Below are 25,157 nucleotides of genomic sequence, written 5' to 3'. Positions count from 1 at the left end.
AATGAGGTGTCAAGTGTTGTAGAGATTCACTTGATGAGATTATTCTATTTCTGTAATTCCCATATCTGTTAGTCCTGACAAAATGCAAACTATCATCAGTTGGATAACAAAAACTCTGTTTATCTGTGAAGTAATATGACAGACTGAATTCAAAAGTTTAATAGTAAATTAAGATTTTTAGTTTCCTGATTTTGCTGGTATTTCACTTGGGTGTTTTCACTTTGATGAAAGTAGGTACTTTGCATCGATACAATGTATTTTTATTTTGAATATAGATGCGTGTGTGTGTCTGTTTGGTTTTCATGTAGGATTTAAGCTTGAAGATGAGAAGTGTCTGAATTTATCTTCATGAGCATTAGGATCAAACAGGTTTGTGTGCGAGCGCAGTGTGTGTAGTTGCTCTCAGCAGGCTGATTTCAATGTAATGAAAAGATAATATTTATTCCATGCCCAAGAGTCAACAGATATCTTCCTTTAGCTCAAAGGACAATGGTTTGAGTTTTGAAGGCTTGTTATTTGTTACAAGTTCAAAGAAATACATATTTCCTCACAATAACTTGTAACAGTGACCCGAAATAAATGTTCTTTCATCTGTATTCTGAACATTATAAACACTGCACATTAAAGATGCCTGCGTATCAATGCATGCCCAAACTTTCCTGAAGAAACTTTATATACTGTCATTAAAAATAGTTTATAAATTTTACTAACAAATAATACATATTCTAGTGATAAGGTTTCCTACAGTAAAGAAAATGTTTAGGTGATAGCATTAAAACAGTGTCACAGGGGTTAGACTTCAGGCTCTTAGGATGCAATATATCTGCTTTTATTTTTATAAAAAATGTTGTGGTTTTTGGCTGGGCATCATAAAACCTATGGATTTTTAGTTGTTGTGTTCTTGGTTTTCAGAGTTTTGCTGGATTTTTAACCTGAAATTATAGAATACCAGCTGCTCATGTTAATTACTTTGGTGTGGTTTTGTTGATTTTTAATGTGGACCAGTTTGTTGTGGATGTACAGTTCTGTTTGAATGGTAGAGCTGTTCCTGCATAGTGGAAAGTCTCAAAACTGTGCTTACATTCCTAGCGTCATCTTAATGAAATAGTGATTTTAGAGTGTCTGTGCGATTTACAAGTGTGTTTTGGCTTGCTGAGCTCATGGGCATAGGGAACTTCAGGAAGATTAGGACCAAATGTTGGCTTCCTCAATTCCTTCTTGTACCTGAAAAGGATTGGAAATTCGGTTTGTAACGGACAGCAAGTTGTCAGCTGTAATAGTTACTGTGTAAGTTACTGGTTCTCCACAGCTGGTTATGGTTTTTCTACCATGAAACAGTGCTTAACAGCAAACAGCTGTGCAGGAAGTGACAACCTAGTGAAACAACCATTGTAACATATTTTTGGCCAGTGAACTTGCAATTATAAGTTAAAATCTTATTTGTTCTATGTATAATCTTCTTGTTTAGTGGCACTAAAAGCGCTCTTTTGGATTCAGGGTGACCCTTTTTGGAAATCTGTGGTCCTGAGCCCTTTCCATCTTGGCAAAACTTGAGGGCACCCTCTACCCCCACCCCACCAGGCCTGCCAATGCTGTCCCTCTGCTCAGCATCAGGTAGACTGAAATTCCACCTCAGCTCTTTGCTATCCTGTGATTAAGGGCTGTCCGTGGTGAGAACAGAAGAGCCCTTCTTCAGGAAAATTGTTAATGATAAACAAACAGTGTATAATGAAGAAAAACAAATTAAAGCCCAGGGTGTGTAAGTTGCAATGAAGTTTTCTGTCGATCTCCATGGTCAGCCATTGGTTGTCCTCTCTTGGGGCAGGAGGCAGGAGACTGCCCTTCCTTGCTGCAGGGAAAGTGCTCCTGTTGTTCATGCTGTCCCTTGTTCCCTTGTGTTCCCATCCTGGTATCCCAAAATGTGTTACAGTGAGTCCAGGGTGAGTCTGGATGTAACCACTTCTCCGGTTCATCCTCGCTTCCAGGAAAGGTACAGCATTAGTATATCCAGGTCTGCGCCTTTTTTAATTAACCCAGCAATTTTTTAAATCAGAGGAATAAAAGTAGTAGAAAACCCCCAAATGTTTGCAGGAATGAAGATCCAATTTTCCAACTTAGGAGGATGAAAGGAAAAGGAAGAACTTGCTGACTGTGCATCTAGAAGAAAAGGAAGATCTTTAGAGCTGCCGAAGCTTACCCATATTTTTGATTAAACTGATCTTAGCATTTCTCTTTCTCTTCTGCTTTTTGTTGAGAAATATTTTATGATGGGAAAGTAAAAAGCAACTTTACATAAAACCATTACTTTAATTTTAAAATATTTTATACGTTGAACTCCCAGTAACATCCTGAGCTATAAAACTGGTAAGAGACTCCAAGGTATGGATTATTGGGTTATTTCTCACGATTGACATCAATCCTTTTTCAGAAGAGAGCAGAGGAATGCAAGTGCACAGAACTGTGCTCTTTGGACTTTTTATCTTGCTTCTGGCGTCTTGATAGATGTACATTTTTTGGGGGTCCTATTTCATAGTTTCTAATGAAAGTGGTCCTAAAAGTAGTCCCATTAAATTAATAAAACCAAAACTATATTAATTTTTGTTAATACAGAATTTACCTGTACCCATATTTATCTACTTCTCTAGGGCTATATTAATAATATTCAGAGTTGAATGAGAGACTTTTCTGATCTTACTGAAATACTTTGTGATACATGTATGAAATGCACTGTTTATTGCATAGAGACTGGAAACAATTCCTTGCCCACTCTGCTTTGCTTAGAAAATTATTTTTTGTGGTCTGTGACATCCACAGGTTTTTATTTTCACATGAACACCTATGGCTCTTGTTCTGTTTATTTTTGACAGAATAACAGGATTTAAAAGTTTTCCTAAAAAGGTGAAAACGATCAGTATAGACAAAGATTTGCTTTTAACATATATAGACATAATTTACTTGAGAGCATAGAAAAATACTTACTGAAAATATAAAGTCCTTCTATTGTAAGATTTTAGCTAAGGATTTTATGGCCTTTAGTAGGATCTGTTAAGTGTATTCTGTAAAATAATATTCTTAACAGAGTGCAGTTGTATTTGATGCCATTTCTTTCATGACCCCTAGTGCAGAGGTAGCCCCCAAACTGTTAGAGAAGGAATTAATTAAATATTTCCAAGCAGAAGTGTATTTTAAAGTAAGTGCTTCTTAAAGGAGCTAAACAGGACATTTTAAACAGCTATAGTAATAATCTCTCTATTTTTATGGATGTAATCTGTATCTCAGATAACTCTTACTCCTTTCAAAGAGTTTGGAAGTAGGTTCTCAAAAAATTGCACAAAATCAGAGCTCAGGGAGCAGTTCAGGGGGAGAAGAGGAATTAGGAGAGAGTGGTTCAAGGCTAGCTTCTCTCTTCCATATACCTGTCTTTAAACTTTACCAATATAGCTTAAAAAGGACTTATTTTTTCAGGTAGCCAGGGAATTCAAACATTGAAACAGAGTCTTTCTCATTCTTTCAGACTAATTAGAATAGTGAGTTTTCATGTAGGTCACAGCAGTGCCAGAGTTATGAACAGCCTTTGCCAAATGGGTGGGTACAGAAATAGCATGACGCATACTTAATTTCTGGGATTTGATATCTTTACTTTGAATTTGAGTTGGCATATTTTACAGTCTCTGGGAGGGGAGTGGCTTCCTCAGCTGGGCTGGAAGGGAACTTCTATCCAAGAAGGGAAATAGTGGAGATGTTTGTTCCTTGCATTTGTAGAGTTTTGCAGTTAACCCCTTAAAAAGGGATTGTTTTCTAAAAGGGCTTGGTTCCTTGCTACCTGTTGCTGGTAGCACACTTCTGGTTTGTAGTGCTACAACAGCCAAAGCACTGGTGAGTTGTATTTGCTCCACTTGATGTTGTATGGACTTTGCAATATCAGGTGTCAATTTTGATGGTTTACTGATTGCTTGAGCATCAGAGAGCCCTAGTTCATATTATTTCTGTCTGGAGCATGGCTAGATAACATCAAGGCTACTTTTCCTGTGAGTCATATTCAGATTTAAAAAAAAAAAAAAAAAGTAGGTCTGGTTGTAAGCAGTAAAACACTAGCAGGGCAGTTTTCGAAAGTTTATTTTTATGTTCTCAAGTTTATCTGTGGAAGAAAGTCTGCACAAAATAGATTTTCTTGTCTAGGGCTGTAGAACACCAAAAATGGTTGTCTGCAGTACCTGTGTTGTCCCTCTCAAAATGATTTTTTATTTTCTTGACAAAGTTGTTCTTGCTGCTTGAATTCATTTATGTGGAATACTGTTGGTCCCCCAATAATGACTTGTTTAAATTCTGTCAAGATGTTTGGAGAATTTTCATGAACACCAATGCTTCATTAAAATTTTTGTCGAGAAATAAGTAGAGAATGGAACCACAGGTTATAAGAAGAACCTAGAAAAGAGGGGAAAAACAAATAGGGAAAGGACTTCATTGTTACCAAACAATGCACAGTCTGCTACCACCTGTTCAGGTATAAGTGAGATAAGAGAAATGAAGTGAGAGTGTAGCCTGTGTGAAAGTGGGAGGATCAAATATAGCAAATGTCTGCAGTATTGCCTAGGAAACACTGCCAGTTGCAGTCAGCAACCTACGCAGCGCATGGCTCCGGGGAACCGTAAATGGCTTGGGAAAGCCCCTGGGACCATCTGTAGCTGAAGTGTGTTTATGTGTCACACAGTCCCAGTCCCCAGAACAGGCCTTTTGCACAGGCTTGCTTTTGCAAGCCTGCCAAGCCTGCCAAGCCCCTGTTTTGCTGCTTCCTCAGCTACTCAGCACTCCCAGTTCAAGCTTCTATACCTTTCTTCCTGTCCTCTAGCTACCCAGGCATCAAACTGCTGGCCAGGATTAGTTCTTCTCTTGGAAGGTCTTTTGATTCTCTTTGAAGTGTTAGATAACTGCTTTGTTGCTAATCCCAAGAGTGACAGGCTAGCTTTCGTATTTAATGTTCTTCCATGCATTTTCTTCTGAAAAACTGAGAAAGTGAGTGATTGTCTAGATATCCTCTATTGATCAGGTGTATTGGTTTCCTTTCATGGGAGTCTGGAGGAGATGAAAGCTGCCTTCAGTAGCACTGCCTGCAGACTGTTTCTGAAGATCACTCAGTATAACTTCCAAACATTCCCTTGGCATGTTTTGACCAATACCTTATTTCCACAGTGCTCATTTGTTCAGCAAATGCATATGGCAGGTGCCATTTGCTTAGAATTATTTTAGGAGTTAGTCTCTTCTGAAAGAGAAGGACTTCAGGCACAACTTTACATTTCTCAGAAACAAAACGCAAGTCTGAAGGTTAAATAAACTATTTTGATTAGCCCCTGATTTTAGATGTTAACTTGGAATGGTTCTAGATAAAGAGAAGGGATTTCTTTTAATTACTGTCCAAAATGCATCTTGTATCAGGCTACCCTGTGGGGCACAGAGCATCTGTCAGAGCATTGCATTGGAACTTTCTTTTTGTATATCCTGAGTTATATTATCCATGCATCTCCTTGGTGCTGGTCCTAGATGCCAGGCTGCTGAAGTATTTCTTGGACAGAAAAAGAAGTCTGGAAGTCCCTGATGTGATCTACTCCCCTAGCTGTGGGTCAGATACTGTAGCTGCTACTTGTCAGAGCTGTATTGAGCTCAGTGGGGCGGGGGGGAATGCGTTGGAACCAAAGTTTTGTCTGAAGTTTAGCTCTCCAGGAGAAATACTTATAAATTGGATGTGTGGGTATCCAGTAGTAACAACAAAAATTGATCCTTCTTTTCTGTCTGCCTCTTTAGGTCTTCAAAAGGTGACGTCAATAGTGAAGGATATGTCTTGGAGGTAGAATGCTACTCCTCTGTAAACCACCTTTCAGAGAAAAAGGAGATCCCTGATTTTATTAAGAAGGTGAGTAAAAAGAAAAGGGGGGGGGCAAACCCCAAAACACAGTATGCTTTTATTTGCACTAGAATTACTGTTTGTGGTTCTGTCAGCTTGGCAGTAGGGAGATGTATCACTTGGACCAGCTGAAATACTCCACTAGAATTTAGTGTTTTGTAATTTTAAGTATCTGAACAGCAGTTACACTTCTTGAGAGAAACAAGTCTGATCTTGTTATTATTATTATTATAAAATTATTTGTAGTGTCACAGGAGAATGACCTCCCACAGATGACATCAATATAGAAGATGGTCCTATAATATACAACATTTTATGTTGAAACAATATATACAGTTTCCATTTTAGTGTCCAAATACCCTATTGAATAGTACTTTAACTAAAAGGCCTTTTACCTCCAGGGAAACCCCCAGATTATTTAAGTTTTGTTTCAAAATCACATGGTGATTGATAGAGTTGGTACTGGTAACCTAAATACTTTTGTGAACCAGAAGAGTGTTGCTTTCAATTAAGTATTAAATATATACTGGGGAATTTGAAGAGAACACTGCAATTCTTTATCTATTGCCTTCTTTTTAAAATTATTTTTGACACTATAATATTTTGCCAGACCAGAAATTAGCAGTTTATGTCCATTTTAGTGAAAAATTATTCAGATTGTGCTTGTTTCAAATTTTTCAGCATCCATTGTGTCTAGTTGCCTGTTAGATAAACTAGCACTGAGTAGTGTATTTATTTAGCCACAGGGTGTGAGTAAACTTACTTCTCTAGATTTAGTCCTTTGCAGTCATAATAGTTAAGAAAATTTTTAAAATAAACTATGGCACAGGCTTTATGAGCTTGATGGGGACTCAGCTTGGCAGACTACACTCATCTTCAACCTTTCATTTTTAGTGTGAATTGTAAGAACTGGATTAAAAATAATGCAGGCTGTAACTATCTGATACTTAAAGATATATAGATATCAGTATCAGAGCAAACTGAAATTTTCTGAACACATAATAATACTCAAAAATTTGAGCCCAAATTTTGTTTCAGATCAAACTGTGTTATTACACTACTATTCTGATATTGTCTTGCATTATTTCAATATATTCACACTTAGGAAAAACTGGTGTAGGTATTGTGTACCAGTTTCAACATGTTTGATTTTGTTCTTCAGTTCTTTGAGTCAGAGTAGAAATATAAGCATAGCTGTCACAACTGGTAGCAAAATTGTGCATCATTGAAACAGAAAATTTCTTAGCATTTGTAACTTCAGAAAGAGTATGGGTAACATGAAAACAAAATGACAATCCAGGAGACGTCTTATTTCCATAAATATCCAATTCTAAGACTCTTTAGAATGCTTTTCTAGACATGGAAATGTTTCTGTTGATAGAAGCCATTTGATTATGGGGTTATGAAGATCCCTTTTTGAAAGATAATAATTTAAATTTTAATAACTGGAATGTATATTTACTGTTTCTCTGTAGGTTGAGTATGTCGCTCATCCTCAGATGTTATTTGATGTAGAGAAATTTGAAGTTCTTTGAAGCTGTTGCTGTCAAGTGCATGCTGTGTCACTGTATCTGATTATACACACTGTGAAAGTCTCAACACTTTTATGCAAATCTAATTCAGGAAACAAGACTTGTTAGGGAGTAGGAATTAATTGTCATATTAACTAATTTGTCTGAGCAACAAAAATATCCATTGCTTTTAAAGGCATATAACCAGATGTTTACAGAAAAGTAAATGGAAAAATTAAGGATGTTCTTAAAACAAAGTAGTAGCAAAGAGCTGTTAGAAAAGGCAATTCCTTTCTTTAAAAAATGAACAACCTTATAATTCTTCTCAAACTGTAGAATACAATTAAGTTAATAGAATGTTTTAATTGAATAGGGAAATCCATTATCTTTTCATAAGCTTTTCTTAACAGAGCCTTTTAGAACAGGTTTGCCATCTTACTGTGTTGCAAATTACTGTATTAAAAAAACCCCAAACTAAATAGAATAGCCATATTTTCAAAACAGAATAACAGGAATTTCTCCCTGAACTTGGTTAAAAAAAATTCCTGTACACTGAGAAAATTAATTTTAGTAATTTTATTGTATGCTGCTGAGCATATATGACTTATCTTGAATTTGAACAAGGACGCAATTTTAATAACTTTTCTGGACTGACTTTTTGTTGCATTGAAATTGTACATAATATTGAATATTAACTGCTTCCTTCTGCAAACACAATACAATTTTGCAATGATATGCAGCATAGGTAATGTGTACTTTTTTCTTCTGTAAGTCTATATAAATGTGTAACAAGGAGGTTATTTCACCAGGAGAATGCTTCTTACTCACCAAAACCAAGTGCCTCAGTGCTGATTATAAAACATTTAGGAAATGTCAAAGAAGACTCTCTGGTCAAACCGCTGAGATTTTTCTGTGCTACTGGACTTTGTCCCAGTTCTCCACTCTCTCCACTGCTTTTCTGCCATGGTTTCTGGCTATGACAAGGGAACATTTTAATACTGGGGACATGATGTAGCATAAAATATTCTCTTCCTGTACTTTAAAATCATATCAACGTACCACACTGTGCTTGTTGTTCAATACCCATGTGTATAAAGAGCAACTTAACCTGTCCTAAAAAGCTCAAACAGTCCGATGGTGTCTTTGATAAATAATTTGTGACCAATGAAAGAAGTAACTAAACTGTTGTGTATGTATTGTACTGCTGTGTTGGTGTTAACACTCCTGTCTTTAGCTCTCAGGCTAAACAGAGATTAAAGATTGGCTCATCTGCTTTTTAATAAGCAAAGCTAACTTTTGAACTTTTGATCACTGGGGCTCAGATCATTCTGAAATTGTTGAAAGTAGAGATGTTACTTCTAAGATACCATATTTTGTAATATTTAGACTTGTGTCTCATGTCAAAAAGGATAGCCTTTAATTACTTCCTTAGCTCCTTTTTCTTCCTGTGTATCTTGTTAACATTTTTTCATCTGAGAGTGTTCTCTGTAGTCTATGGAGACAAGTAAGGGAAGGAGGAGCTAGGCTGACATCCCAAGTAAAGATTTTTTTTGGACACACACATCATATATGAATGCCAGATATATTTCTCATGACCTCTGTTTTCTGTATCAATCTGAGGTACATGTCTAGAACTGTAACAGGCAGAAGGTTTTACTCCTATGTTCACATCTTTGCCGTGTTGGTGACAGGTTAGGAAATGGAGGATTTTTTCTGTGCCATGTCTCCCCAGTTTTTACTTCTTAAAATTTAGGAAGCACATCTTTGAATCCTTGGTTATCTCCTTAATAATGCACCATCAGAGGGAATTCTGGTATCCTTTTTTCAGTGTGACACCATTGCAGGATTCACATTTCTTGTCCTCGTGAAAGTAGGAAGCATGATAAGTACAGAAGAGCATGGTTTAAAAATGGTGCAGCTTAACTGAAATCCAAATGCAGGCATCTTCCTTTGTGGTTTTGGCTACACATGGATCTCTCCCTGCTGGTCTCTCCTTACTTGCTTCAGAAATTCAGAGCCTAATTTCTAACAGCAAACCCAAGGCAGTACAGATGAGTAATTGGTTCTTCATTTTCAGAAGTGGACTGGTTCCACTTGTAACAGGACTGCCATTGTGAAACACCTTTGTAATGCTTATTGTGCCATGAAATCTGCTGGATGAGACAGCGTGTGCCAAATCTGCTCATTGCTGCTCCCTCTCTTGTGTCTTGGTCAAGTTCAGTGAGTACAAATCATTACTGCTGGCTCCAAAGCTGCCAGTAACATGTCATTCCCTTAACTGATCCTCTGAGCAACTTCTGTAGTCCAAAGCACACTACAAATAATCTTGACTCCTGCAGATGCAGTGATTTTGCCAGTAAGTTTCTTGACATTTCTTTTATTGCCTATAATAGCATTGGTGTGCTATGGAAGCAATGATACCTCAGATGTGAGTGAGTGGGACCCCTAGGAGGAATCTGCCAACAGAATACATTGCAAGGGTGCTGCCACCTGTGTACTTTGATCTAGAGGTGGCCTCTGAAAAAGTGACCCCCAGTTCTCTCTGATGCAAAGGCAAGTTGAGCAGAGAATTGCACTTTTTTGAAAGAAAGGCTTACAATACTAAGAATTGTGTGAAGAACTCTCATCCTGCGTTGCTGAAAGGATCTACTGTATTTGAGCCCTCTTGACAGTTTAATGGAAAAGTAAATGTTACCAGGAATAAAACTGGCATGAGGTATTAGTATGTTTCAAGTGTTAGTTTATGCACTGGAAATTAATATGCATTGCTAAACTGCAGTTAAGTTCGGTATGCTCCTGAGGGGTGAGACATTTCTTGGAGCAGTTTGATTCCCCTGCCCATTATCTGCCTTCTCTCCATTGGAGGGAGCCTCAGGCAGGAGACTGGCTTGGTGGTTGGATAAGGAACTGCTACACGACCTGAAAAACTACAGGTCACTCTCACTGCATGTGTCTCTACTTTGGTGATTTAATTAAAATACTGAGGTCCTTCTTTTCCTGCTCTCTTGATTTTTTTCTCTTCCATTGATCTGTAGCTGTTTCAGAGTTTTCAGAATTTCTGCTATCTTAGTTTCATGTGCATTGTTTTCTAGAGAGTCATCTGTTTTATGATTCTAATTAGTGAAGAATTTTTGTGTTAGTGTTGCTCTTAAAAGACAGGTAAATTCTCCAACTTCTTTTAAGTTGCAAGATAGAAGCAGGCTTGAAATATTTAGGAGGACTTCTGTTTCTCCTTTAAAACAACAGCTAAATACCTACTGAAATTTTCAAGAACTTCTAAAAATCTTTTCCATAGATATTTCTAGTCAAGGGAGTGATTAACTTATTTTCTACCTATTTATTTACATCAAAATGAACATTTGTTTTGTATGATCAAAACAAGGGGCTTCACATACCGCTATTTTTTTTGAAAGCAATAAGAAATAATTTTGAACTCTCAGCTTCTGAGTTTTTAAACTCTTTTCAGCATCTAATTAGGAAATGGCAAGAGGATTCGGAAGATGAGAAACATATCAATGTCTCCATAATAATATGTATTTGTATTACTATTTTTTTGTTAACAGCATGACCAGAAATGAGAAGACAAAAAGCTGCAATTTCCTAGAAAATAATGAATGTGAAAAGTACTGATGTTATAATTTTTTTACTTATAATAAGAAGAGTAAGAAGAAAAATACTGGGGTTCATATAGCTGTTCCAGCATTTGTGATATTCTTGTCTCTTTTATTACTTATTCTTCATCTCTTATGTTTACATTGAGATTTATGCTTTAGAATGAACAAAGAGGTGCAACTTAGGTGTTCTTAGGAACACTTGTTTGTTGGTAGATTTCTTAACTTGGATGCTGCAGTCTTACAGGGATCTTGTCTGTGAAGTCTTTGTTGGTACTAGGGGTCCTTAGATGGTTATTGTAATCCTAAGCATTATTCTTTATTTCACATATGTTTTAGCTGGTCTGTTCAGAAGTTTTCTGCAGGGTGTACAGTCAGAGCAGGTGGCAGTAAAAGAGAAAAAGGGAAAAAATTGAGTCTTTAATGCTGCTCAGAAGTTTGTTCTTCAAATAAATAAGCAGTTCAGATTTATCTCCATGGCTAGAAAATGACCCTTCTAGAGTCTTGTTTATTACCTAGGATTATTTACCTAATTGTGATCTCAATCTCTTCTAAAATCATTTCCACCCTTAAAACAAACCCAAAAAATCCCACCACAAAGCCTTCACTCTCCAGGGTATTTGCAAGAGAACAATACAACATTATTTCTTTAGTGCATTGTAATGAAAACCATTGCTGAGCACTTAGCTGACAGCTTTGTTTTCTGCATGTTTTCAGTGCAAACAGAGCCCCTATTTTATTTTTTAAGCATTTAGATGTTAGCAGTAGATATGGTCATGAAGCAGAACTTAAAACTCAACATCAATAGTTCAGCTGTTTGTAATCTGCTGTGATAATATTTATTAAAGTGCATTTTGTTAACATTTTCTAAGTTTATATATAGCAAGAGATGGTAAAAAATAGCATATACTTTATTTTAAACAGCTTGGTGTGAAGGGAAACATCTGTTCCTGCTTAAGCTTCTTTCAACTTGTGTTCTTTTGACTAAACCCTGTAAGAGTGGTGTTGATGTATATCTTCCATGGACATTGCAAAACTATTTTCAGGACTCTCCCAGGAGCCTGGTAGTGCTTTTATAATCCTTTGCCCCCACCAGCTTTCAGAGTCATCCCCTTGGCCAGGATAAAAATAGATATTATAAACTATGTAGTTGATATTTTTAATGATCCTGCTTATGTCTGGTGGGAAAAAAAACTTTTTAAATAACAATAAATATGATAATGTTTTATACCATGCTAAAATAAATTACCAGCAAATTGTTCAAATTGTAATTTTGGCTAAGAGTAACAGATGGCTTGATGAAACAATGTGATTTTAAAGAAACGCTCTTCAGTTGATATAAAATTAAAAGCAGTATTCCCTGCAAATTAAATGTAAAATCTGCAAGTTTCAGACTAAATTCCTACTTTTTAAAAATACCACTGTTTTCCTGAACCTTTTTATTTGTTTTCACTGCCTAGAGCAGAGACGGACTAAAATCACTCACATTGAATCACATTTTCACTAGTTACTAAAAAGGTTTGTGCATAACAACAATTAATGACACTCCTCTGTAAATCTATTTTCTCCTTGCTTATGTTCACCAGTTAGTGTAGGAATTACTCACAAAAGATTCCTACACAGAACATGGTCTGCGTTTTGAAAATGTCAGTTCTCTAAAGCAAGAACTTGAGACAGAATTTCTACAGATTTATTTTTAAAGTGAATATCAAATATTTGGGTTCAGTGAGCATAGCTACTGCTCTCTAGGAGTTGTTCCCAAGTCTAAAACAGATTGTAGGGAATAAATCCTAAATTATGTGAATAATTTCAAGACTTTGTTTCAGAGTTAGGAGAAGGGGAGGAGTATGCAGGTGTATTATGTGGCTTTTGGGCAAATACCACACCCACTGAATCTTTGTAGTGTGTGGCCAACAATGTTCACTCTTTGCCTTCAGTGAAGGAACAGATGCTAAAAGGAGATTATTTGAGATGAATCAACATACCCAGGACCACAGAGGATGAGACTGGTTTCAAGACCTGTCATCTAATGAAATATGCTGAAAGGAGCAAGTGTACTTGTGCCACGCTGTGCTGCATATTTAGCGTGGTTATATTGTTGTCAGGAGTGAATACGATGTGAGCTGGAGAGGAATTTCGAGTTGTTCATCTCACCCCTTTCTTGGCTCGAGTAGCCGGAGACATATAGCTTACTGTAATTTAATATCTCCTGCAGCACTGCCTTAAGATCCCACCTTCTGTTTCATTCAGCACAGCAGTGAGTTGCAGTAGCTCCTGGCTTCAGTACATTTCTTCCTGTGCTGTTTGTAGCCTTCAGTTCCCTTCTGCAGAGGCTACTACCAATGAACTTATAAAACTGCAAAGCTTGCTTTCTTGCCCTGTTCAGTGCCTTGTTCTCTACTATGTTCTTGTTCTAGTTCTTGTGCCTCTGCCACAGTTCCAGTGAGATCTTAAAATGGCAAATCAATAGGATTATGGCAGCACTTTCCAAGGCATCCCTCCAGTGTTTTATCCCTCATGGCCTATTTTGATGTAATTGACAGCGAAAATACTTGATAATTTGAAAACTTGAATGCAGACTGAGATAGCGCTTTCTAAAGGCTACATTTATGTTTGTTTTTATATATATGAACGTGAGCTATTAAAAATTTGGTGAATGTAAACTGGAAAAGGTTAAAAATGCATGGGAAGTACAGACTTAAGCTATTGAGCATTCTAGTCAGAAGGGTTGCATGGTTTGGAAATCTGCAAGCAATTAAACAGTCTAGAGTAATAGGATAGAAAAATTATGAGCAAGTTGATGCTTTGCTATTTGATTTACAGAATTATCTTTTTTGTTTTTGGTGATGTGTTTGCATTAGAGATGCAAAAATACCAACGTTTCAAAAGTTTTGAGTCATATAGAAAGAACTAAATCCTCCTTTAGAGCATTAGCTAAGCCTAGTTGGCTTTAAAATAAGCAGTAAACTCTTGATGACTGTTCCTGTCTTCTAAGGAAGGAGCATGTGAGACCTACGGAAAATGTAAGAGGCAGACTGAAAGCCTGTCTTAATTTTAAACATCTGTTTCCATAAATGAGTAAACTAGGAGGGGGATGTGCAGTATTTATGATGAAACATGTTCTACTAAATATTAATGAAGGAGGAATTAGTGAAAGAGGACAGAGTTGGAAGACTGTAGTCTTGAGCATACTTTTCCAGTTCCAACTCCTGGCATGCAGTACATAGCATTCTCCTCAAACCACAAGATCATGTTTTTTGCATGAAGATCCCTGGTGCTGTCTGTTTTCAAAGGAGATTTGCTTGAATCCTAAGAAGAAGGTAGAGAAATGCACTGATCTGGTTTCTGGTGCACATTATGACACCTAATGTCTTTAGCATAGTTCCTTTAAAAACAACAACTAAATTAACAGACAGGCAAGCATTTCTTTTACTGCTAAGACTGTTCATGCTTCATTTAAATAGACAGCTCTGAGCAAAATTAACCACTATTGTTTCCAAGGCCATATGTTTGGCCATCAGTAAGATTAAGTAGCAGTCTTTCCCAAAGTTCACAGCAGAGCTAACTAAATTCATCTGACCATCAGAAAATAAATTCCTTGCTCCTGGAAAATGTCTTTTCTCTAAAAGCATTTTTGATATGTGTGCTTTTCATAAATTGTTTTTGGGTTTCTATGAAATTCTTTCAGTACCTTGTTATATAATGAACCATCTAACAAACCTGCTAATGAAATGTTCAATCCTAGTGCCTAGATTTTGAAGGTGTTTTTCTCCACGTCATCAGAAAGTGTTAACCTTGAGACCATTTAGGACTACTGTAAACTCAAATGCCTTGATAATATTAGTAAAACTGCTTCTTTTCTGGACACATCTCAAAAATGTCCAGGATCTGGCATTAAAGAGTGAAGAGAAATTCCTAACACTTACTAAATAATTTGTTTGAAATTCTTATCTGGGAGAAATCCTCATTATTAAATTTCTGTCTGTTGTTTCACGTTTTTATTGATTTTGGTGGAATACTGTCCTGAGCTTACTGGAAGTGTTTGATATTCTGTGTGCCATCCCACAGGGATGTGATCAGGATCTCCTTGTAAGCAATTGCTGAAGCTGACAAAAGTGTATGATTCTGTTCAGCATGGGATCCATATCCTTGAGTTTCCATATTTATAAGACTACCATCATGCTTGCTCTCAATAGGAGATTATTGTGGAGCTGACAACGGAACTAGAAACAGAATCATAAACATTATGTGGACTGTATAATGGACTTGCCAAGTGTCTTTATTCAAAATAGATTTGAAAAGAGAACCTGTATGTGACTGTTCAAAATAAGCTTTTGAACATGGGTTCTCACATGACTATAAGAGCTACAGTGTAAAACAAGTACTTTCCAGAAAAGAGGATTTCATCATTCAGCCATGCTGTTGCCAGGGGTGGTTTTACACATCTTTAATTTAGATTGTCAGCTATTTTGTAATTGGGGTAGGGGAGCCTTCAAGAGAACCAGAAGTATTTAAAAAGATGGAACGTAAATTTACTACGTCAACATAATGTTTAGTGACACTGCTTTGTGCTGCTGATGGCTCCTTTTCTTCCAAATGCAGTATAAAAACAGCAGTCAGGCGGCTCTGAAATAAACAATAACACTTCCCAAATGTTAAGAATGTTAACACAAGTGCTCCAGCTAAAATTCAATTAAGGTAGTGACATCAGGGTTGAACACGGTGTTTGTTCCTATTCCTTCTAAAGTTCGTGGGAGATTTGATATTTATTTCACAGACAGCGAAGGCTAATTCTGTCATTTTTTTCCCCTCGGGGAAAATGCCAGGTTTCTAATCAAGCAAATTATAGGGACGACATTAAATTCTTTAACTGCCTTGACCCTCTGTACACATGAAATTTCACCCCTTCTTTAAGCTGATTCTATTTTTAATGTGCCATAAATCCAATTTGTTGCAAGCCAGTTGCAAATGAATTTGGATGTACCCACTTGGGGGTTTATCCAGATTGAAATAAATGAGTTAAGTTCTGCTTCTGTGGTTGAACAATAACGTCTTTTGTGATGGAGATCTGGTCTTGTATTTGTGGTTAATATCATCCAAGCAGCGCTTTATGAGGCAATGAAAATGTTTCTGTTCCCATCTGGGGAAAGGAGCAAAGAATTTTTTTTTTTTAATCTTGTTGGAATGTCCCTTTTCAAAATTTCCCAAGATGTAAAGGGCAAGTATGTAGTATATTTGAGGTATAAAAATTGTCATAAAGCAGTTGAAGTTAGTATTGATCACCTAGCATAAGGGCATTTAAAATCTAGACTTTTATCTAATGTGAAAAGTAGAAGAGATGTAGTTGTTGTTTTTATGTTTTTTCCTTTCATTTAGTCCTACAATGCAGTGTGACACAGACCTTTGTTAGTGCTCTATACTGGTCCATAAAGACAAGTCATTGTGTTATTTATCTGAGCTGGAATATGTCTTGGGTGACTCTGTCCAAGTAGCATCGTGTTCTTCTCATCCACTTCAGCTTTAGCCCTTCTTTCTCCCATACTTTGCCTTCTCACTGATTCCCAACACCACATCTGCTGAGGTATTTTCCCAGAAGGCTGTGACAGACATAACGGTCTGTGTGTACTAGCACAGGATGCCACAAGAGGGTCCAAAACCTGCAGGTGGCTTGCAGAAACAGTCCTTCTGTGTATCTCCAGTTACTGAGGTGTGGGTTTGGTTTTGTGGGTTTTTTTGTTTGTTTGTTTGGTCAGTTGGGTTAGTTTCGCTTTTTTGTTATTTTTTAAAATTAGTATATTCAATCGTTGAAATACAGGAAACAGAAAATATGATTCTACTGGATGGCATGATCCAGTCTGGATGTGAAGGCAACTAAAATTTAGTAATATTTAAGCTCTCAGCACAATCCTGAAAAACAAATTACCCTTGTAGTTTGAATATGTTCAGCATTTACACTTTCTGATGAAAGCTAGTTTTTTCATGGCTTTGTGAGAAGTTGAAAGGAGGGGCTGTGCCTGCTGATACATCACTTTCCTGTTCTGCAGTTTGCATCACACTTTTGATGTAGCATTTCCTGCTACATTTGCTTTCTTGAGAATAAGGAGATGCTTGGTTTTTCCATATGTCATTGGGAAAATTTGAAATATGTGTTTAAATAAGATTCTGTGTTCTGTAGTGTACTGTATTAACTTTATTGGGAAAGGGCCTTGAAGATGCAAACTCTTTTTTCCAACCTTCCTGCTAAGCTGTTTGGCCAATACAGGTAAGACTGTAATTTGGTTTTCAGTTCCTCACATTTCTATTCTGAGAACAAGAGTACCTCAGCTTCAGGTACTCCTTAAAACAAACACAATTTTTTTGAGTAAGCTGACACTGTAAAACATTGCAAAAGTATCTGTGAAAGCTGTTCTCTCTCCATATCACGGCGTGGGAGTCTGATGTAGATTGACAAGCAGTCTTTATTGACCAGGACCAGTAATATTACCACATATGTACTGTCCTCAAATTCTCTAACAGTTGCATGCTAGTTACATTTCTATAATTAGCTGCCCTTCAGCCTACTGAACAAATGTAGTGTTGTGTCTATACATGAGTGATAAGAGATGAAATTAATTTCTAACTCTATCACTAACTATATAAAAAAGTATTAATTGAGTTACAATGGAGAGTCCACGACCATTGAGCACATTATAAATGCATCTATCACTGATACTTAAACCTTCCTGAACAAAGTAAAAACTAACTTTCTTTGTAGACAGGTACCCTTTTGGCCAGGATACTGCTAATGGTATTTTTATTGTTCTGTTTAGCAATAAACTTTACTTAAGTCAGCATCCCATGCTTCCCAGGCTAAACACCTGTGAAGGCCATTGCCTTGTTTCCTGGAGGCCTCTGTTTAAATTCCTGTGGTCATGAAATTAAGAGTTAATTTAACATGGAAAATATAATAGAGGTTTGAAAGAGGAAGTTCTTGTTGATCAGTCATCATCTGTAGGTTTGTGTTTGGAGCAGTAACATGTTACCAGGAAGTAAATGATTCACTAGAAAAAAAAATAAAATTCAGAGAAGATGCAGAAATGAGCTTCCTCTTAAATTTGAAAAAGATACAAAATTCTTCCTTTTTACTTGTTACTGAAATAAGTTCAGCTGAACTATTTTTCTTAAGTTCATGCTGTTTTGAGCATAGGCAAGGAATTTAGACACTTTAACTCTTTGGAATTTTGTGTTATGCAGACAAAGTGAAATTATTTCTCCGTTCTCAAGGCATTTATTTTTGAAAGATTTATGTGTATTGGGACTTTACATTATGTGAAGAGTATACATTAAAATGGGAGCCTTTTCACTTTGGTGAATGATTTTGATAAATGAAGCAGTAGACACTCATATGTTTTCACAGAAGTCTGTCTCGCACTCACACTTCTCCTGGGTTTGAGGAGTGTGAGGCTGATGTCTCCATAGTACTGAGTCTGCCTGACAGAGATTTCTCTTTCTGCTTCATCTCAAACCTTTGTTAGCTAATGCTGGCTTTCTCTCATTGACATTACTACTAGCCCAGTGTTTTTTTTCTTAGGATCTTTTGTGATCTGATTCCTTCATTTTCCTCCTTTACCTGAACTGTAAAGGATTAATTATAGAGCCTTTTAGTTTCCTTTTTCTTCTTAGCTCATGTCACAATGACTTTTTCTATTCTGAGTTCTGTATCTTCCCCAAAGTTGTGTATTAAAATAGCTTTGCTGTTATGTGCTCATTATGTGAAAGTTTGTCATTTGTGTCTCAATCCAAAACTGGACAAACAACAACTGTTGTTATAGAATTAATAAGCTTTTCCTTGCACAGATGTCATAATCACACACCTAATTCAGCAGAAAATAAAATAATAAGTCTCTGATTTCTTAAGATCAGTAAAAAAAATACTTTTTTGGTAAGAAATACCACTTCTAGTATTTTATTATAAATAAGATTTATCTCTTGTGAAGAAATATGTAGGCATTTTCTCTGTTTTTCTTAATTTTCACATTGTGTCAGAGGGTTTGGGCAACTTTTCATCCTTCTGCTTTAGAATGTACCTTTTTATCTAAATGCAACATGACAATTTCTAGTGATAGTGGACAAAAGAAGCAAAATGACATGCTTGCTGCCTTGAAGGGTGTTATTTTCTGTGTTTCTATTTAGCTAAGACAGCTTGACAGTTAAAAATCTAATCTTCTTCAACTTGTAGATTCAAGATGCTGCAAGTCAAGGCTTGAAATTTGTTGGAATTATACCTCAGTACCATTCCCAAAAGAACTGCCTTGTCAGCACCTCCCTGACACCTGCCAGTAACAACTCTGTGCAATCAAGAGATAATAAAAATGTTTCAAATTACCCTGAGGATCATGCTTCACAGGATGGCGAGAAAATAGACAGCAGTGATGGATGCAGTACTCCAGCACAGAGTGAGCAAAGTGCTGACCAATGTGCCACATCCAGAGAGGGCTATAGAGGTGAAGGACAGGCTACTGAGGAGCTGAATTCCAAGTCTGTGAAGGGAAGTGAAGAACAGTCTCAACATGAGAACCTGAGTGTGAGAGAAGCGGCAGACAAGACGAATGGACTTGCAGAGAATGAAACGCCAGCACGATGTTTAAAACCACTTACTGGCAGTAAGTACTGCAGTGACCTCTTGTACATAAAAGCCGAGTTAAAATCACTTCAATTGCATTCCCAGCTCTTTTGGGGGGTGGGGATGCAGGGGCGACATTGACACTGTGATAGTGAAGAGTAGATGGCCCAAATGAGCCACTTAACCTGATTTCAGCATGGTTACACAGTTCACAGTAACTGAGCTGCAGTCAGATGGCAAAAGAAGAGATGATATAAGCAGGTGCAGCTTTGTTACGGCCCATATGTATGCCTGAGTGTGAAGACTTGTTTTTGTCTGCTGTTCAGCTGAACTGGTTCATTTCTGTATTTGTTGCCACATCCTGAGAGCTCTTGATCTTTGTGTCCTTTTTGTCTGTTTGAATAAAAAGTTCTCTTAATCTGCCTGACAAGCTTTTGCAGCCATAGAAGGAATAATTCACAAAGAGTTATCACAGTTAGCCCCTTTGTAGCAGGTGAACAGATAGCTGGAATTAAACCACCTCAGGAACAGCATGAATATATATGATCTGGACTCTGAAGTCTTCTGGTATCCTACAGTCAGTGTGGGGAATTTGCCTTCCGGTTACTGTTTTTTTGGGTTTTTTAAAAGATTTTCACACATATATTAGTTTTATTTCTTTTATTTCTTTGGCATCTTTTTTCCTCAGGTGGCCTTTCCACTTTTTAAATGTCAGTTTATGCCATCAAAGACTACAAGTTTTAGCTGAGGTCTGAAATACCCTCTTTAAGGTGTTTGTTCCTCAAAGGTTACTTCCATAGCAGGAGCTGTAATTCAAAATAGGATGCAGACCACAGTAATTTAAAAAAATAAAAATAAAAATATTCTTGCTCCATTTCCAGTTTAAGCCTCAAAATAAATTTCTGTGTTTGTTTAAATCCAAGAAAACCATGTTTACACTCATTTCTTTTACTGCTTTTCTTAATTTTCTTACAGGCTACAAATCTATGCAAGGGGAATGTAGGTGAAATTTCTAAAACTGGTGCTGTCCTTGACTTTAATTCATCTCTATTCTCTAAGACTTTACATAGATTCAGTCAAACAATCCCTTTGGGAATTTTGTATATAGGACCCAGTATGACTTTGCATTGTGCTCCTTGGATTATTGTCTTGGTTTCCATTGCAGTTTGGTGTAATTAGCTTTTGGATCCAATTTGGATCACCCTCTAGTAACCTTCCAACATACTTTTTTCAGTTTTTGTTGGGCAAGGGGGCACCCAGATTGGGTTAAAGCACAGCTGCTGTTTGAGAACAGTCTCTTCTCATCTACAACCTTAGAGGTGGGTGGTCCCAACACTACAATTTTACACATAAAACCTCTCTTAGTTTTATAGTTAAAAATTAGTTATCTGCAAGTTTAACCTGATCAGTTCTTTCTCTTTTTCATGTGCTATCTTTGAGAGAGTTAACTTAGCAAGTTTAATAATCTCTTTGATGCTATTCCTCTCCTTATTGAACATTGACCTTCTTTTGCTACAAGTAACCATACTGTTAATGTATAATGTGAAGCTGGTCACCTCCAGTCTTCCCAAATTTTGTCTGTAACACCCCAGGATTGCTGCTGATTTGCCAGAAAAGAGAGTTTATTTTAAAAATGTATTAAACTTCCTCAGTTATCTTTCTTTGAGTGCTTTTCAGCTTTGATTTTCATGCTTTTTTTAAATTGCTGAGTTATGCAAATACTTTCCAAGACTGAAGGTCTGAGAAGGCAGTTTTACGTGATAGCTCATCTAGAGTAGAATTTTTTCAAATCCTGTACAACACTGCTGATTTCTTTATTACTCTTGAATGAATTTTTGTTATTACAGCACTCCCTTTTCCTCCCATGGAAAATGTATTTCAGTTTTTGGCACCGTTCTCCATCCTTCCTTGGGAGTGTGAAGATTAAAAGCATCACGTGGTTAGGTTTTTTTCCTATGTATTCTGTAGGAAATTACCACTCTTCAACTGCTTCTCCTCTACATAAAACTTAAGGAAAAAAATTGTTGTTCCTCACTTTTTGTGGAATCTTAAATATGTTCTTTATTTTAGGTTTTATATTATTCAAATGTTATTTTTATGCATCTTCACTTTCCTGAATGTTTCGTAGTGCTCATTCACTTCCTCCATTTTTAAAAGTCTTTTCAATGCAATGTTGAAAAATATTTGCCTGTGAACAAGGCAGAGCTATTCCAATAGTATTTCCAAAAGTGCTGTGTTACTTAGAACCAAGCTGAAGGGTTTGTTCAGCCATGCTTGAGGATTTGGCATCACTGGTAAAAACTGTTGTTAGTAGTGACTTGGGTTAGACAACACCTTCCACTTGACGAGGTTGTCCAGGGATGGGGCAGTCGCAGTTTCCCTGAGCAATCTGTCCAGGGCCTCACCACCTTTACCATGAAGAATTTCTCCCTAACAGCTAACCATGCCCTCTTGCAGTGTGAAGCCATCACCCCATGTTCTGTCACTTCATGCCCAGTAAAAAGTCTCTCTTCAGCTCTCTTTTAGACTCCCTTCGTGTACTGGAAGGTTGCTCTGAGGTCTTTCCAGGTTGAATAGCCCAAATTTTCTCAGCCTTTCCTCACAGAAAAGGTGCTTCGTTCCTCTGATCATCTTCATGGCCTCCCCTGGACCAGTTGCAAACTGTGTTGGGGGCCCAGAGCTGGATGCAGTGGTGGGATTTCACCAGAGCAGAGGGCCAGAATTCCCTCCCTGGCCTTGCTGCCTACACTGCTTTGGATGCAGCCCAGGATAGGATTGGATCTCAGGGCCATGAACAGACATTGCTGGGTCATGTCCTGCTTCTCATATCATTGTCTTAATAACACCAGAAAGATCTCTTTTTCCAACAAAAGGCTGTTCTGGAGGTCAGAATCAAAGTGGTGAGAGAGGCATTCTGTGTGTGCTTTTCTGAGCTAGGATTATCATAATTTCATTCTTTCTAAACAAGTGGTGAACAGCAAGAGGATTCACATTAATGTTTATTCCTTTCTACTCTTTAAAAATTAGTTCTGTGTCTGAGATCATTAGATCTCTTTTCATTTTGGTTATGATCTTCCAGCTCTTCTCTCCAAGTGCTGTCAGCCTGTTTCTGAGCATCTCCCTTTTGATACCTTTTTCAATTTACACACTGCTTCTTTCTCAGTGATGTTTGTTAGAGAGCAATCTTAACATTTCTCTTGACATCTCTTTCTTTACTTTTGCTTGAGGTTAGAACCTAATAGCTTGGAAACAAGAGGAGCTCATTGAGTGAAGGAATTCCATGTAATGTCTTCATCTTTCATATTAATATATTTGGGGAGAATTTTTGGCATTTGTAAGTCAATAGACATTCTACCATGTCCATAAATAAGTAAAATGATAACGTCTAAAATTTTTTGTTAGTTATTTTATTTATAGTTATGCCCTTCCAAGAAGGGTATCTGCTTTGATTCCAGTTTAGGGCTGTGAAAGCTCAACTTTGCGGTCAGCAATGACTTTTTTGCCTGTACTAACTGCTCCTAAAATATACTGGAGGAGACAAGGAAAAGAGTCTAGAAGATACTCTAATTTTTAAGACCTTTTGCAATTCCCTTTTTAAAATTCATCTGCTGTGTTGTTAATGTCTCACCTTGGCTCAGACCCAGAATAAATCAACAAAGCAGCTACCAGAGTCTCCACATGAATGATTCGTTGCATTTTCTTGAGATGAGACTGCCATTGGCTTGTTCCCTGCTTTTCTGTTATCAAAACGAATACTCCAATGACCATGATCTGCAGAATGCAATGCCTTCCAAATTTGCACTAAGATTTCATGTTTGAACTTATGATTCCCATGGAGGAATGTTGCATTAGGTATTACTGTCTTTAAATGTTTTGTTATCAACAGTGAATCCATTGTGAGTAAGAAATACTGTAAAAGCAAACAAAATACTGTATTGTGTCTTGAGAGAGTCCTACTGTGCTGGACATCCCAAAGAATTTTTTGCAGTTGTGCAGTGTAATTAGGCAAGGTCAAACAGTGGGTTATGCATTGTTTTAGGTGAAATTTATGGTACGGTTGTTGCATTATTCCATTTTTTTTACTCTTTGATAGAAGCAGAGATCTTCGCTCTCTTCAACAAGCCCAAAAGTTCACAAAAATGCAGCCAGTATTATACAGTGACTATCCCTATGAGGATCTCCAGGAATGGGCAGACTGTCAACAGCTTAGAAGCAAATTGGCTGGAGCACATGACAGATCACTTCAGGAAAGGAGGTTCATTGGTAAACGCCATCTTCAGCCTTGGAATGGTAAATGGTATGGAAATTACAGAAAGCATTATGTTGTGATTGTTTTCCTTTCTCCTCTAATAGAAGTCATTATCTTTTGAAGAGAAGATATTTGGGAGGTGCTTTAATATAGATTTGGGGCAGATTTTTATTAGATCAGCCTCTTTCAGTGAAATGGAATGAAAGTACAGTAAATATTTTGGCATTTGAATAAGGAAAACAGATCATGTATTTTATAAACACACTAGAGATGATTTTGTAATTGCAGAAATATACAGAGTTAATAAACAATACCAAGTAAAGTGAACTAAATTAATAAGATTGCAAAACAGATGACATAAATAGAAGGGTGACTTTGCTGTCCGGCCACACACTGCATCTGGCTCCAATTGCAGGTCAGTGCAAGGACTGAAGTTCTATCTGTCCAGCAAGAAGTCAGATAATTCCAGTTCTTGCAAAGACCCTTTCCACCTGGATGGTACACTGTTTTACAAAATTGTCTTCTATGTTTGTTTCATCTTAGCTATGAATGATGGATAAATATTGGTTTTAATTTAAGAAGATTAAAATTTCTAGATTTTTGCATGTTGTGGAAGAGTGGCACTGGGTCCAGCTTAGTACTGTAGCCCGTCTCTACCACACCTGTGGTCATCATGGCTTTGAAGGCAAGCCTGTTGTACAGAGAAAGACTTGTGTGTGCCCAGATCCAAGAGACATAACCAAGGAGCCATGAGAACAATTGAAGGGAAGTACTTCAACATAAAAACGTTGAAGTTGTAGCTGGATTAACTTTATTGGAAAATTATGTGAGTGGTTAAAGTACTTATGGCTGAATCTTTTGCCTAATTTTGGTTTGTTTTGCATTTTTCAAAAGGAATGTGGTAACCCAGAGATGGCACATTCCTACTTAGATTAGTTGGTTTATGCCTCAAAATTACAGGGCAGCTGCTTCCAGAGGATCTTCTTACTGTTGGTCTGAATTCCAGAACCCAGGATGAAACACAGGAATATGACTCAGTTCTGGTAAAAGTCAATCAGGAAATTAACAGGCAACCCTAATTTTTCATTTTACAAACAAGTAGCAAAAAAAAGGAAGGTCTAAAGTTCAGCTGATGGAATGCTTTCACACAGCTTCCTGGAAAGCCTTGTAATTGCTAGTTAACTTGCTTAAAAACAAATGGTCATTTTCTTTATGTATATAAATTGCACAGAGGCAAAGCTAATTGGCTCTATCAGACTCAGTTGTCAGACTCAGTGGGTTTTTT

The 25,157-nt window shown here is 37.1% G+C and overlaps 1 protein-coding gene across 2 annotated transcripts in view; it reads left to right on the top strand.

Annotated features, from left to right (window-relative positions):
• Positions 1–25,157, top strand: part of RFTN1 (raftlin, lipid raft linker 1) — a 94,916-nt gene that overhangs the window by 44,455 nt on the left and 25,304 nt on the right. For both annotated transcript variants that reach the window (XM_033074683.2, XM_033074673.1), the window contains exons 4-6: positions 5,800–5,908; positions 19,240–19,663; positions 23,717–23,920. In XM_033074683.2, coding sequence (XP_032930574.1) covers positions 5,800–5,908; positions 19,240–19,663; positions 23,717–23,920 — 737 coding nt within the window. The remainder of the gene's footprint in view (positions 1–5,799; positions 5,909–19,239; positions 19,664–23,716; positions 23,921–25,157) is intronic.

The sequence above is a fragment of the Catharus ustulatus genome, chromosome 1, assembly GCF_009819885.2.
Source record: "Catharus ustulatus isolate bCatUst1 chromosome 1, bCatUst1.pri.v2, whole genome shotgun sequence".
In the NCBI taxonomy this organism is placed as follows: Eukaryota; Metazoa; Chordata; class Aves; order Passeriformes; family Turdidae; genus Catharus; species Catharus ustulatus.
The sequence above is the reverse complement of the archived record's forward strand: the minus strand, read 5'-3'. Positions and strand labels throughout refer to the sequence as shown.